The sequence below is a fragment of the Bradysia coprophila genome, unplaced genomic scaffold (assembly GCF_014529535.1).
Source record: "Bradysia coprophila strain Holo2 unplaced genomic scaffold, BU_Bcop_v1 contig_70, whole genome shotgun sequence".
NCBI lineage: Eukaryota > Metazoa > Arthropoda > Insecta > Diptera > Sciaridae > Bradysia > Bradysia coprophila.
In genome coordinates this window covers 63,836-80,891 of record NW_023503941.1, presented here as the reverse complement: position 1 = coordinate 80,891, position 17,056 = coordinate 63,836, and the positions used below count along the sequence as shown (strand labels likewise).

General features: G+C 34.9%; 1 protein-coding gene across 1 annotated transcript in view; it reads left to right on the top strand.

The window, feature by feature from the left end:
* Positions 1–10,131: 10,131 nt before the first annotated feature.
* LOC119083559 (transcriptional activator cubitus interruptus) overlaps positions 10,132–17,056 on the top strand; it is a 61,699-nt gene continuing 54,774 nt past the window's right edge. The window contains exons 1-2 of the mRNA XM_037193278.1: positions 10,132–10,760; positions 10,791–11,085. Of these exons, the coding sequence (XP_037049173.1) occupies positions 10,865–11,085 (221 nt within the window). The 5' untranslated portion in view covers positions 10,132–10,760; positions 10,791–10,864. The remainder of the gene's footprint in view (positions 10,761–10,790; positions 11,086–17,056) is intronic.

Genomic DNA, 17,056 nt, shown 5'->3' with positions numbered 1-17,056 from the left:
TACTCCTCTCCGGACCGTTCCAGTTCATATTTAACTCATTGAAATTAATTGCGGCTTGCCAACTTTCGGCACACTGGACTTTACTTAAATAGTCGAGGAATGCCTCCAAATAAATTTCTAAAAATCCAAAACTGAACTCTAGATTTTTAGAAATTTATTTGGAGGCATTCCACGACTATTTAAGTAAAGTCCAGGGTGCCGAAAGTTGAAAAGCCGCAATTATTTTGAAAGTGTTAAGCTTGATTTACACCAAAAAAAGTACTATATTGAGAGTGCCGTTTAGAATTGATTGGTTGAATTTTCTCATATGATTTTGTTAACCAATCACAATTCAAAACGGCGCTCTTAACAGAGTAATTTTTTTTGTCAGGTCTTTCGTATTTTCGGTCGGAATTTCAGAATTTTTTCAGTTTTTGTCGATTGTTGATTAATCATTCAGTAACTATTGCAATTTGTAATTCGCAGTCGATCAAATGTAGTAATGGTACTATTTGTGGTTTTTTGGTGTACAATGTCCCAATTTTTATTTAATTCATTCATAAATCAGCGGTAATCCAATTTGGAAAAATCTTATGCGAAACTTTTAATTTGAAAACTGCCCGTGTACGACAAGATAAAATGCCATAAAGAATTGCAAATTTTTAAATACAATTTTGTATTAGTTAGCACTTTACTCATTTTATCGTGATGTATAACAAAAAGTGAACGTAATTTGCGAAGTAAATTGAATTAAAAACGTGAAAGTATATTTGACTGAATAATAATAATAATAAAAATCACTGATCACTGCAACTAGGGAATTTGACTAAATACACACTTTTAAATACATTTTTAAGTGACATAAAAATAACAAACCAAAAAGACAAATGAAAACAAATTAAATATTTAAAAAATAAATATGTACACGATATGGGTAGACTCATACATAGATATTTATAATAATAATTTATTTAAACGAAGTATTATAGATGATTAAATTTGAATAGGAGTATCGACGTCCATAAAATGAAAGAGAATAATAAATCTAAACAAATATTAATAACACTTACATGTAAATTGTAATTAGAAATTATTGTAAATCGAGAGCAAAAATACACTGAAAAAAGTTGAACTACACATTAACACAAAAAAGTTGTTGTTTTTTTAAAGACAAGTAGAAAACACGGTGGATGGGTCTGGTCCTATTACTGCTTTACCATTTATAGCTATTTTGCTAACTAGTTAGTAAATGGGCTTGTTTTGCGCACTAGATGTGAGTTCGTGCATGGAAATAATGTTTTCTTCCCGGTAACCAAGTCAAAACTTCCCGGTATCCAAAAATGTTTCCAAAAATTTCCCGGTGAGTCGCAATTAACTTCCCGGTGGCGCGAATACTATTTCTGAAGCCCTCGCGCTTTCTAGTCTTTTTGTGCAGATTTAAGTCTAACATTAGTTTTTACAATGCTATAACCGTTTCGTTACTGTATGAATTTTCACTCATCAATTTGTAGAAGAGAATGTTTGTAAAACAGATATGAACTCATTGGAAAATTATCTTCTGTTCTAATCTGCCAGATATGTTGGGCATAACAGTCTTTCGGAAATTCTGCCTTAATTTACTTAAATATAAAAAAGAAATTCGCGAGCGGAGCGAGCTAAATTTTTTGAAGATTGACTTTTGATGCTGCAAAAATTGTATCATTCTTTGAAACTGTACAAACTCAAAATTCTAAATAAAACTTTAATTTGAGCAAAAGTGCCGCAGGCGAAGTTTTTAAATTATTTGGTCTATGCACCCTAGTAGGAACTGCTTTACCAGAAGTAGTAACTAGTAACTCATCAAAAGTTCAGTTTGTTGAAGAGATTAAATTCATCGGGATCGGAATAGTGACGAAAACTTCTTGATAAGCTCTTCCCGCTGATAAAAATTTCCCGATGAGTACTTCCCGCTGATAGAGTCCTATAACAAAATAAAAATTCCCGCTGACAGAATTCCACCTGTTAGAAACTTCCCAATGAGTTCTTCCCGTTGGTAGAAACTTCTAGATAAATTTTTCCCGCTAATAAAAACTTCCAGATGAGTACTTCCTGATGATAAAGACTTCCCGCTGAATACTGACAAGAAACAATTTTACTCGCTGATAGACTTCCCCCTAAAAGAAACTTCCCAATAAGTTCTTCCCCCGTCGGTAAAAACTTCTCGATAAGTTCTTCGAGCAGATAAAATTTACCGGTGAGTTCTTCCCAGTGACAGCTATTTTCCGGTTAGTTCTGAATTCTTCCCGCTGATAGATATTTCCCAGTGAGTACTTCCAGCTGATAGATATTCTCCGGTTTGAGATCTTCCCGGTATGAGTTATTCCCAGTGATAGCTATTTCCGATTTCCCGGTGACAGCTATTTTTCGGTTAGTTCTGAATTCTTCCTGCTTATAGATATTTCCTGGTGAGTACTTCTCGCTGATAGACATTTCTCGGTGAGGTCTAATTTTTACAGTAAAAAAAGAAAATCGACTTCGGCGAAGGCTAAATTTCCCGCTATCCAACTTTTTGTCCCGACGAATTACCGGTATCTAGGATACACCGCATTATTTCCATGCACGGGTGAGTTTGCCGATACGAGCGGAGCGAGTTCGGCAACACATCGTGTGCGCAAAACCCCATTTACTAACGTGTTAGCAACACTATTTTATCTACTGTTAGTTGAAATATTCATAATTTTCAAGCAAAACACATCAACACAAAATCCTGCTACACATGATCGTAGTAGGGTTCTGTCAATTGCGTGCGCATAAGTTGCTATATTGGTTATATGCATAAAGCATACAACTAAAGGGCTATTCCTTTCATTTTTAAATATGCTGAGTATATCGAGTATATCGCGTATGTTCTGAGTATATCCAGTATATCGAGTATATCTTCGTATATTCCGTATAAGTCGCATGAGTTTGACAACCGCCACATTCAGAAAATGAAATTTTTTACGCGATGGATTTCGATCAAACAAAAATGCCATTGTGTAGCTTGTGATCTCAGGAGTCTGGCAAGGTAATTAGTTTTTCAATAGGACCGATATTGGCTGATGTTTACTCTGTGCTTGCAAAATATCTGACAGCTGGCTCATACATTTTGTGTCATATTTTGCAAGCATTTTGCAGAAGTCGATTTTGCATGCATTTTTCACGAACTGTGTACTAGCCTGGAAGTTAGACTTCGTCAAGTAGGAGATTATTGCAGTTAGCCGTGCACAAATGAAATCGAAATCGAATTGGAATCGAAATTTTCAGTTCATAAATTGACGTTCTGAGAATGACGTGTTTAAATCTAGCTCGTTTTGATTCTAAAATTGTCACCAAATTGTGAATATTATGACATTACAGTAGACAAACTCAATTTTTTGTGGATTCCATTAGTTGTGGAATAAAATGTGGGTTAAATAAAATACAAAGAATAAGGAAATTACAGCGTGACCCATGTTCGATTCAATATCAATATACTGTCAAAATGATGTAAAATAAAAAAATTCTTGTTCTTAACTCGTGTCTATATGTGATTTCAATGTCAACTTCGTTTCGGGTTGTCAGCTTTCGGAACAATTTTGAAGAAAAAAAATGTCATTCTCACGAAATCTAAAAAAAGTTCCAAATTAAAATGCTGCCTAAGCGAATGCTCCTCGAATATTAAAGTCACTTTAACTACTTTAGGTTTAAAAGAATAAGTAAAAATAATTTCACATCCATTTGATTCGTTCGTTCAGTCTTCACGTAACATATTATTTCCAATGTAATGGCAACCGTGCGCTCATCTCAATCTCTTCATTCTCTTCTATTCACGATGGGCGTCATCTCACATCTTTCATGCAGATATTATTGTGAAACTCTTCATTAGTATCTACTTTGAAACAATAGTCCCCCATTCAGTATATCTCTTCGGTTTATCTTTCAATAACATTTTCGAACTTATTGTTAACTTGTTGTATTTAGTGTTTGATGGTTCGCTTTGTGTGCACTTGCGTTGTTAATAAACGATTGCATTGGATGGTACATCGAAACATGAAGAGGTAATGTTTAGTGCTGGCGGTCTGGTGGGGATGATACAAAAGCATTTATTATGTGGTACGCATACATCTCTTTGTTATTGGATAAGCGTGGAATTTGCCACTGTAGTCTGTGGTTTTATGCATGATATTAAGCTGAAAATAGGTGTTTAGTTAAGTAAATATAAGGCGTCCGTTATGAAAACGATGTTTGTAATTTATGTAGAATGGTAATTTAAATCCAAACACTACATTTTATTTTTTATGCCAAATACTGCGAAAGTTTGTATTTTCGGTCCTCAAATGGTGACCGAAAGTAAAAAAATTCAGGCCTTGGGCCGAAAGTAAATGTCACTGTCATCATTTTACTTTCGGTCCTCATATGTCTCGAAAACACATGTTCACTTGATTGAAAGTACGCATTGAGTGTAGTGTTGTGTTGACGATAGCCAAATGTTTTGTGAGCAAGTGAATGTATGTTTACAGTAATTTCATTTGTTAAATTGTTTTTACTTTTATACCAGGAAGCTGCCGCCCCCTGGACCCCGCGCTTTTCGGCATTTTGGTGTTTCTACAGCAAATTTTGTTGATAACTCAACAGTTTAATTAAAATTATGTTTTGTTTCGGAACGAAAATACAAATCTTCCGCAGTATTTGGCATAAAAAATAGTATACATCACTCGGGGCAAAAGTAAAAAAATTCAAATCGTGTGATTGCCGCCCTTGCCTGCGGCGCGGGCTGCAAACTTCACACGTTTAAATTTTTTTACTTTCGCCCCTTGTTATGCAAAATACTATTAATATTGCACCCGTTTTTCAACCATAATAGACCTCGCAAAATTTGTCAAATCATTCTTAATTTACGCCGTGAGTGCGGTCGAGATTCAAAATGTAAAGTCCGAACTTCTTTCTAACGCAGCGTCATTTTCCTGCATGAAAGCGGTGAAATTTATTTTTCGGTTCACTCAAATTTTAGGCATGAATTGTGTTTTTTATCAGGAGTGTATACTTATTCAATTCATTAGAGCTGCTTTACTCGGTAGGCTTGTCAAAAGTTGTGTCAAATCAAATATATCCAACATTCCTTCATTTCTTGTCCGTTACGCTTATAGTGACTCATGGTCACTATAGCTCAGGTCTACGAATATTGTAAATGGTACTATTTCATTGCAAATTCCATTTTAAGCTTAAAGGAGCATGCAATATTTCCACTAGAAATGAGTTCGTTTGAGGTGACGCCATGCAAATCCGTATGTGCTCCGACTTGTATGGACTGGCCATACCTACTTATCTACTTTCATTGCAAAAAGGACTCAGTTGACAGGACTATCTTTAGGAGACCATCTCAACATACGTGTAGACCATAGAGGTAGACTACCTAGAGGAATTATGACCCGAAATTCATTGAAAAATCATATCACACACACTACTAAATCCGAAAACGTCAACTTTGCTTCTTCCTTTTTTTATTACAATAATTGTCTTGTTCCATTCATACATATATTCAATCTAATTATTCTTGTTATTCTCTTAGACTGATTTGTGTAAAAAGTGCGTAAAGTCGTGTGGAAGTTTTGTGAAAGTTTATTTCCTTGTCTGTTGTGTGATGTTCAGCGAGCGAGTTGCATTAGTAGCCGATGGACGAATGGAACTTGTTTCAGGCTTTGAATTTTATTTTTTATTTCAATAAAGCCATTTTCCTGCCGTTTCTTTTCATTTATTTTCTTTAACGTTGAATTTTGGGTGATTTAAACGAAAGCTTCCCTCCTTTCCGTAGAGCGCATACGATAACAAAACTCTCGACATTGTCGTTCCTGACGAGTCCCCCAATGTGCTGTTTCCACATAAAATTCACGAGAATTTTATGGAAGTGAACTAGCGAGTTTTGAGATCAGCTGGACGAAACGGTGTCTCTAGGTACTCTAGGGAATGACTTGACTACGACAAATCGGTTTTATTAACTAATTCAACTAATTTTCATTCACAACAACTTATAACGAAAAAATATATTTTTTTTAAAATTAGCATTTCGTTTGAAGTAATAATTTCAAAATTTCGCGGACATTTTTGGGACCATAATTTGACATTATTCTTTTGACATTATGAGTCCCTTACTTTTGACATTAAGAGTCCCTATACTGTCTGTACACGAAGCTGTCACACACACATTTAAACATATGATTTTTCATTTTAATTTGTCAGTTTGTTCTATTGAGAGGGCCCTTGGTGTAGACTAACTTTTGGAATGAATTTGTACGGTGAAAAAATTAAAGTAAACGTTCATAACTTTAAAATTCGGCGATTTCTGTACACATAGTTTGTGGGCTGGGCCAGTGCCCATGGGCATTTTACTTGCACAGGGCCGGACATTGGGCTTTTTTCTCAAATGATGGGCAAAGTGGGCATGTGGGCACAAAAATTTGCTATGCTCACTCATCTCTAATGTCCAGAGAAATTGGGTCTAAACAGCCTCCATACACTTCAGCCAACACTCAACGGGGAACAGCTGCATACTCGATTTTCGGCATTTCATTGATCAGAATTTTATTTTTGTTATGTTGATATTTTTCAACTGGTGGTCCTTTTGTGCGCGAAAATTTAAAAACATAGAAATTTCTTCTGTAAATACGAAAGTCTTTTTTAATTTGAAGAATTTTTATTATAAAATGCGAAAAAAAAACTGCTCACTAAGGCGCAGTCAGTAAAAAAACGATCTTTTCAAAAGGAAATATTACAAAAAATTAGTCTTTTTTTTCGAAATCAAATAAAAAACTTCTTCCAGAGAACTCGTTGATGGCAATGTATTGAGAACTGATATCGCGTTTCCTCGTTGAACGTCAATGCCTTTGTTTGAGGTATAATGTAGCCCTTTTTTCATGTGTAAGTTCTGAAATTCTTTTACCCAAATCGGAAAAAAATTTCTTACAGTGTGGTCCCCATGGTCCTAAGGTTTCAAAACCTAGCGGAACAAAATGATATTGACTAAGTAAGGATGAATAAAGAGATATCTTATCTTGTTCTGCTGTTCTGGCAACCCAACCAACATCTTTGGAAGTCTGCTTTACGTATGATTTTGCAAGTGTGTCACCACAGGTTGCATCCCACAGTAAGCATTTGCCATGTGACCACGGTGTTAATGTTAATCCATCTGGTCGTTTTCCATCTTCACGTACAGTTCCTGGTGGTTCCAAAATCGCTGGAACTCCAGCTGATACTACTCCTCTTCGAAACGTTTCATTCAAATTCTTATGTCTGGCGTACCGACCAACGCATTTCAAACAACTTAAACCATGATGACCGAATTCGTCCACTTTCTTTCCCCATTTGCAATTGTGTGTATTGCATATTTTCGCACCGAGTCTCAAGGCAACTGCAATTCTTAATGAGTCGTTGTCCAAACATAAACCCAATGATGTCGACGGTAAAGCGCCTAACCAATATCCGGATTCTTCTTGAGATGATGCGAGTAGACGGGCTTTTTGACAAGCATCATTCTCGAAGGAAACGAAAAGGTTAGCAAGGATGACCATGACTTTTGAACTTGTTTATCTGTCGGTATATCGCCATTTGATTCTTCTTTCCATTCGTCAATTGCAACTGTCAATATTTCATCTCTTGTTTGCATAATTTGCAAACTTTCTGTTGCGAACATTTTATTTTTATTTTTATTTTTATCTGTTTAATGATCAACAAAACAGGCCAAAGCCCAATAATATGTCAATCAGCAAATTACAAAAATAGAAAACATTAGGAAAAATCATAAACCAAAAGCATAGCAAAACGTTAATAATATCAACAACCATCACCATAATCAAAATCAAAAAGAGAAATGATCCTTGACTAGGCTCTTAAATACAGAAAGCCTGTCATCCATTAAGTTTGCAGGCGATAAATAGGACAATTTCTCTGTACGTTCTGTACATTAAGATGATGATAAAGTTGAGAATCGATACGATGATGGATCAGTTTGAACAGAGTGAGTTCGTCATTTTCCAACCGTCGTGACTCCAACGAGTGTAACTTTCAGAAACTTGAGTTAGAAAAATATCTTCCACAGCGAAAAATGAAACCTATCAGACGATATGCCTTCCTTGTTACTGAATCGACATGCTCATTGAATGACAGTTTATCGTCAATCGAGATGCATCATTTTCGGAATTGCAAGACAATTCTTCAATACAAATAGCGCTTGATGTGCGTTCAAAACAGACAGCCTCGATGTAAGCAAACCTATTGACCGGTACTTTCTCTCAATCGCATCTGGGATTCCATCCATTGTTAAAGGCGCTCCAAGTTTTGTTGTTGTTCAATTCAAGATGAAATGGTATGTAATTCTATATTGTCGTTTTCCTGCTAAATTTAACTAATCCCTTTATTTTCCCTATTTTATTTACCATGCTTTTGTTGAACTATACACTTGATATAATTCTATCTGGTGAAGACAAGTAGTCTAAATAAACAGCATTGGAGGTCCGGATAAAGGACTTATCCGAAATATCCTGAAGTCAGTCCACATATTCCAACAGTTTTTCGACCTTAAAAGAACTCACTATACAACATATAAATACAAAATTCGCAACATAAAAATATTTTATCATTTCAGACGAAAAACATTAAAAAAAACTTTTTGTAAACAGACAAAAATTCATTATTTTCAAAATTTTGCGCACAAAGGACCACCAGTTGAAAAATGTTACGTAGGCAACCTAACAAAAAAAAAATCGAAAAAGTAAAAAAAATATCGAGTATGCTGCTGTTCCCCGTTGAGTGTTGGCCGAAGTGTATGGAGACTGTTTACTCAAACCTACTTTTTTGTTGAGGAGCGGCTGCAGCCAGTAAAAAGGCGATCGTTTCTAAAAAAAATTTCTTTATGTAGTGCGTATACTCATTTTGCGTACGTAAATATTCATTCGATAAAAGTGTAGAATTGCTACAGTAGTACATAAAATGTTGGTGCTAACTTGTGCCTACACTGGAATTTTACGCATACGATGTGTTGTCAACCTCGGCTTTGCCTCGGGTCGACAATTGTTACATCCATCGCGCAAAATTTCCATTTAGGCACATGTTAGCAAAATAGCTATTAAAAAATTACAAATTTATGTTCAAATGCAAACCAAACAATCTGCATCAAGTTTTGTGATGTATGCATTTATATACATAGTAACTTGCACCATATTGTTCCGGACTCGTGTGGTTATAGCTCTTGATTCGGCTTTTGCTTAGGGTTTCGGTATTAGCAAATAATAAATAGATGCATCATGATAAGGACACGCTATGCAAAAAAATGAGTGTAATTTTTGTTCTTTTTAAAGAATCGACATAGCATAGAAATACTCAGCAAATTAGTTCAACAAATGTATCCAAAAATGTTCATTATCTTCAGACATCTAAGTGATCCAAACGGGTATAATTAAGCCATCACATTCTATAATAATATACCCGAGACAGTTGGCATGTACCTGTATGTTGAAAATATACTCAAAAATAACACACACACATACACTCACACAAACCTGTACATCACATATACTACACAAATATTTATACTTTTCGTATCGTTCATAAAATACAGTAAAAAACGATCTCAATCAGCATTTATAACAATGGTGCAGAACAATCTTCTACCTCAAAAATCCATAATATCTTAATTAAATCCAGCATCATTTCAGTAAGAAATGACCAACATGATAATCGCGCTATATTTCTCTCCAATCGAACAAAAAATAGTTGTCCTGCTCACAAATATTGCCGATCCAACTATCTCTCTCGCAAAATCTTGGCCACTCTTCCCACATTTTAGACGAAAGAATAAAATTAAAAAAACCCATAACAACCCACAATCGTTTGCCATGATGAAACTAAAAATTTTATACGAAGGAAATGAGCGTTTGTGGGTATGGTCAAATTGATCGTGCTCACCACGCTTAATATGTTCCATATTATACACATTACACACAGCCATATATAGTGATCTCGTTCTAGAACGAACGCATCAAAATGAAAGGGATAGAGGCGGTGAGAAATACAAATATACGTCTGTAATTGTATGATCAGCATGATCTTGTTTTTTTGGTGTTGAAATTTTTGAGCATACACATTTAGTTGAGTTGTTCGTCTCGACTGCATAGAAGTCTGTCAGTAACTTGGAATTAAGAGAAAAAAAAAATTGTTCTGAAACGGTGAGAAGATTAAGTTATTTTAAATTTCTGTGTTATCTTGTTGAGTCGCTTGCGTCGTTGGTGTGTGTTAAAAAAGAACTGAAGAAAAAAGTGATCTAAACAGTATGCTGTTTGTTTTTAGTGCTACTGAGCAATGCAAAATAGTAATAGTTGAAAGTTTTGTGGTTTCGTTGCGCTAAAACTATATTTGTGTAGAAATGTTTTAACAGACGTTTTACTACAGAAAGATTTTCAATTATAACTTTCCATGGATTCATTTTGTTAGCCAACAACCTTACGCATGTGTCGGTTACTTTAGATATAAGTCAAAGTGCAGAAACAAGTGAAAAGGAAATTTGTGTTAGGAAATAGACAATTTCTACAATAAAATGTGATTCATTTGAGTTGGTTCAACCGATTTTGCGTTTTCCTACTCGTACTAACGTTTTATTTTTGGAACATATGCTTTCCTGTTTCTTGTTCTCCTAAACGTTTTCATATTTCAAACATTTTACATATCTCATAAATAGTCACATGTGTGTTCAGTTAATTTGTTATCAACAGTATACGTATTATTCGAAATCTATTGAAAGTAAAAATTGTGCAGCGGTGTAAATTTGGTTTTCGGAAAGAAATGGCTAGTTTGCATTTAAAGTTAAGACATCAATGAATTTATATATTGTTCAAGCATGCCGGAAAAAGAAACGTATAGTGATCAGGTGCAAGTACATCCATTTCATCACCCCGCACATACAGCGGTAGCATCCGGACAATACCCATTACAGTTTCCATCGGCATTCGTAGCATTTCATACAACGTTACCGGTTGAGCAACGGGCTCATGAGCAACGATACTTATGGGATCCTGTTGCGCCTCCGCCATCGAGTTTCCATCATCCGACGGCACATGGGTAGGTTCTTATATTCTCTACATACATTAAATTAATTGGGCCACATGAGAGAAGTTGTTCTTACACTCTGAACACTTCCGTATACTGTGTCACAGTTTGATCGAATTAGCTTTTATGTATACAGTTGAGACAGTGAAATTTCAGCATGAATTTGCTTCAGTTGTTTTTCACCTGATCCACACAAACAATCAAAACTGTTTATACGGTTTTACCACTACCACGCGTGTACATATAAACAGTTTTGATCGTATGCGTGTATCAGCTGAAAAACAGCCGAAGAAAATTCATGCTGAAATTTCGCTGCCTCTGACTATAGTGAGTTTCCTGTATTGTCCGGACTTATTATAACCCAAATTAAAGGCCTTGAACATATATTTTACATTGCAAAGTGTGCAACATAGAGAAACTTAATTTCAAACCCCGTGCTTCCACCTGCACAAAAAACGCATACCACAGTGTAAAACCAATCAGAAGCGGTAAAGATATAACATCGAAAATATATACCAAGCAAACCGCAAAAATGTAGATTACATTATTAGCTAATAATCATCCATTGCTCTTAATCAAAATGTTTAAAGGAAACATGTGCGCGACCTTCCTAAAGTTACACCCTCGCTTTAGCCAAAAAAAAAGTCCTGTAGCGGACTTTTTTTCTAAATCTACAGCCGACGTCAATTAAATTAAAATTGGAATTTGCTTCTGGTGTTTTTCAGCTGATCCACATTATGGGTAATTGCAGCTAATTTGTGACTGTTCGAAATATTTTCACCAATTGAAATGCGATTTCGGCAAACTTTTTTTTCCTTGAAAGCTGTTGACCAGACGCCCCATATTGGGTCGGTGGCCAAAAATCTCGGGGAGATACCACAATAAAAATGTATGCTGGTTTTCAGCAAATTTTTGAAAATTCTAGTTTATTTCACGAAACTTGAACCGATTTCATTAAAAAATATTTTTTTGCTGAAAGCTATTGACAAGACTCGTAGTTTGACACCAATATGAGGTCATTGTAAAATGCGATCTCGGGTAGATATGACCAAAAAGTGTTTGTTTGTATTCGACATTCCGAGATATTCTCAATAAATCTCAAATGATTTTTGAAAATTTGTTTTCCTGTAGAGGTCGATATAATTCCACAATTGCTCCAAATGACACGAAATTAATTTTTTTGAAGATTTTTGGTTCATTCTGCTTTGAAGTAAGGTAAAATCACTTCGACCCAAGCGCTGCCAAAATTACATTTTTTCAAATAAAAACTGAAGATCGGTGTCATTCGAAAGCTACAGCATATGACTTCACAAGAAAAATAACTTTGGCTCGGTCAGGTTAGTTGGTTGAGTAAAGTAGGTGAAAACAGTTTCCCAGTGGTGAATAAAAGTCATCCTCGAATTTTAACTCGTCGAGGTTATCTCAAAAAAGTTTGTAACCATTTTTTTAAACGGTTTTGAGCCAAAGCAACATTTTCTGTTGACAACCACCAATTGCGAAAAAAAAAATTGCTGGCTATTAATGACCTCCGACAAATATCACTTTTTTAGACATATCTCCCCCAAATTTTGGGTTACCAACCTGATATTGGGGTTAAACTGCGCGTCTTGACCATAGCTTTTAGGGAAAAAAAAGTTTACCGAAATCAGTTTTTATTTGGTGAAAATATTTCGAAAAGTCACAAACGTGTAACGCAAATAACCGCCGACTTTTGCGATCACACAAGTCACACTTCGCAGGCTAAAAATTCTAATTCTTGTTGTGTCTCCTGAGTATTAGAAAATTTTTAGACTGATTTGTTACCGCAAAACACAGCCAACACAATTAACTTTATGACTCACAGATAACGAAATTTGTAACGCAACTAACCATGGAATTACCCTTATACGGTTTTACCACTACCAATCCCGTGCGTGTGTGTGTTCCACCCGTGTAAGAGCGTATAAAATGTATCGAAGTGACTATTCGCCCGCGCGAGCGAATATCATCTATTCACCCGCAAATCCCTTCTTTCATTTTTAAATATTTATTTTCCCAAACGCATGTTTAAAGGCTTTTTTAACGAATGAGACGTGGGATCAAATTCGCTAAAAAAAAGCCTTAAGAAAATTATAGTTGATAATTGTTTTCGTAATAAAAAAAAAACAGTTTCTTTGATTTTCTTTCTCTTAGAAAATATGATACAAAGTGCTTACGATCTCTTATACTGAGTGTAATACTCCTTTTACACATGCCCCCTTTTAAAGAATTTGGTTTCTTTTTACAACATGTGACGCAAGAGCTTCCTTTCACAAAATGTACTTGCATCACTAAGCTTTTAAATAGTGTGATGCAGGGATGCTTCCTTTTACAAAATGTGATATAAGGAGCTAATGCCTCCTTTTACAAAATGTTGCACATGGAGCTTATGCTCCCTATTACATAATATGACACATTGAGCTTATGCCGTCAATTACAAAATTGGACGAAGAGGCTCGCACTCCTTTTTGCACTATGCCTCGAAGAGAAGAATATCTCTTGCAATAAGACAATAATGCAATAAAATGAAAGTGTGAAGTGATTCACTTTACAAAATATAACAAGAGGATATAATCAGGTGCTACCCTAATGTTGATGAAATCGAAGATAAAAAAGAGCTCGTTCTTCTAAACCTAGAAGTTGGAGGCAGTGAAACTTCATCATGAATTGGCTTCAGCTGTTTTTCAGCTGATCCACACATGGCTGCTAGGAATTTCACGCCGCGTAATTCACAATAATTGACAAAATGACACATTTTGTACAAGGAAAATGTCACTTTGTGGGTTATTGTGAATGATGCGGCGCGAACTTCCTCAATACCGAAATTGGATGTCTACTTTCATTCAATTGGAAACTTTTTACTAATTCGCTAAAATTCGATCCTGAATGTGATCTTCAGAAATTCGGGAATATCGTGAAACACTCTAGTAGACGCAAAAATCTCGGTTTCTTCAACTTTTTCATTAAAAATACAACTATTTTCCTTAATGTTAGCTTTTTCACTTTAAATTTTTCGTGGAATGCCTGAGAGCTTAGTGGCAAAAGATGATAACGACCGCATCTTGCTGTGCAACCTCATCATACTTTTCCTGGCTTTGTTATCTTCATTTGTTGAAAAAAAAAATATTTGAAAGATGGCAATGCAATATACCGTGACTATATGAATCGTTACTCTGAAAATGACCAAATTAATGTTTATCTAATCCTCGTCATCATCTATTAGAATTATCATTAGTATTCGTACTTCGTTTGGAGCAGTAGTCAGAATTCAGTTACTATATTCATTCTGCATCAATCGTTGCAAGAAGCAACATTAACCAACCAACCAAGCCATTATACTGTAGAGAGGGATTCTTTTGAAAAACAGCCTACCGAAATCGGACTTATTTTCCAGTGGACTTTTTGCCTAGAAAGGGATTCGACCATAGAAGCCAAAACCACTTTCAAAAAAATTCGTCGAAGCCTGTGTGGCTGTTGAAAGGTGATCAAAAACCGAAAACTTGCACTTTTCTTACAAAAATCTCAATCAGAGAAATGATAAGTTGGTACGCCTGCGGGATAGAATATGCACGTTTAAAATGATTTAATTTTTTGATTTTGTATTGGATAGACAGATTTCTCTCAAATTTATATTTAGTTTTATTTTAGTGAAATTTACTAGCAAAAATGAAGTCATTTCTGACATTTTGTGCAGCATTTAACTACTGATGCCAACAATATTCACGTCTTTACTAGCTCACAGGACGATGATTGTCGTATTTTCTTAATTTGACAGTTGCGTGTATAAAAGCCCTTAAGAACGGTCAAGTCAAGTTACGAATTCTTAGTCTGAATTCACAGTCATTCCGTTTTGTGTCATTTTTCATTTCGTTTTGCCTCCGCGTACATGACAGTTGGCATTATTCATACAATAGAGCACATTGTTTGATATGACAACTGTCACGTACACGGAGGCAAAACGGAATGAAAACGGATGACTCTGAGGCCACCTTTAAAGTTACGAACGCTACGAGAATCTACGCCCAGGCTCGCATAAGTATTGTTTGCCGCACATCAACAACAACGCTGATCTGCCTAATACATTACATTCTCCATTCGTATTTACACGTGTATTGTGCAATTTAACAATATTCATGCGAGTCTTTTAGCTAGTAAAGACGTGAATATTGTTGGAATCAGTTAATTGTTGGATTACATACATTTTTGACATGTTGGTTCCAACTTTACATTTCAAACTTTACAATTTTCTTTCTTTTATCCCATGTAAACAAATAAATATTTCATACACATTCGCACTATTCCCCAACCCAAGGCTGTATACTTAGTGCCACAAGTACACATCCCTGCTATTTCCCAGCCGCATGCATAACAGCTTACATTGAACATTATCATTACCATGGTTTTTAGGCAGTTTTGAATGTATGAGTGGACCAGTTGAAAAACGGCTGAGGCAAATTCACGTCTAAATTTCACTGACGTTTTCTGTAATATCTCAAATGAAAAGAATAGTTTGGAATCTCTTGTATAAAAACGTATAATTTCGTATCGTAATATCATGCTCTTCATAAAACGATTACTGTATTGGCAACGTAACGTTCAATTTAATGGTCGTTCGTGCATGTAAAACACAACATAAATTTATAAATATACTAACACAAACAAGAAAGACGAAGTAGATAAATTATAAAATGAAAATTCCTTTTCAGAATCTATAATGTCTTAATTATACTGAGAAATTTTTGTGAAGTAAAAAAAATATTTTTTTTTTCTCAACCAAACAACAACAATAAAACTAACTGACGAAAAAAAATGATGATGATGAGATGAGTGGAAAAATATGGTAATATGTGTGGATATTCTTTTCTCTAAATTAAACCGTATTCTTCCTGAGGCCTCTCATTTGTGTGAATACATAAAACGAAACTAAAAGAAATCTTGGATTATATGTGTAACGTTGGACCAGTCAGCATGTTTGTGTGAGAGTCGATTGTGAACGGTATAGCCATATGTATTTTAAACGAATAACATAAAGTCTTAAGAGAAGCAGAGCATCATCTTACACTGAACACTGGACTATCGCCTTAATTAAGTCACAATATCATACACGATATAACACGTATTCTTCTGAAAATAAAATTTTTGATAGCAATTTTATTGATCGAAAAATTTAGTTATAAAAACTCGTTTATTTTCGAAAATTAACAAGATAGTCAATAAAAAAGGTCAAATGCATTTAAAAAAAAAACTGAAAGATGAAGAAAATAAATCAAAATCGAAAAGTCAAATTTTACAAAGTAAAATTAATAATAAAAATAATAAAAAGGAAGAAGAATTTCCAGCTGAGTTTAGCGAGTAACGAATTGATCAAAGTAATGAACACATATAAATCTTTAACATTTCAATACACAAATATATGCCTCTAAATATATCTACGCTCTTCATATTGCATGTACCGAGCTAAATTGCTGTAAATGTTCCATAATTAACAGAACATAGATTTAAACTGACAGTGAACGACATCTCAAATGTTTCACTGTCATTTTTTTCAGAGAATGTCATTGTGAATTTGCAATGATACAATAAAATTCTCAGAAAAATTTGACAGTGAGACATTTGAGATGTCGTTCACTGTATATTATTAAGTTTAATAGCCCATCAGAACTTTCAGTGGAATGTCGATTTTGTTTGTTTCTTTATCAAATACTAAACAATACTCAGACCTAGAACGCAAAAGTGTCAAAAAACCTGCTTAGAGGTTGTGTAACGCACTTGAAAATATATGCGTTTCTATGCAGTGCGATGAGCTTCTATATAAACTTCATTGGCGTTGCGCAACCTCATAAACATTTTTTGGACATTTTTGATTTTATAGAGAATGGTTGATTTGATAAAACAACGAAATCGACATTCCACCGAAACTTCTTAACCGGAAAGTACACGGCCTGTTTTTCGGAGGTAGAGGATC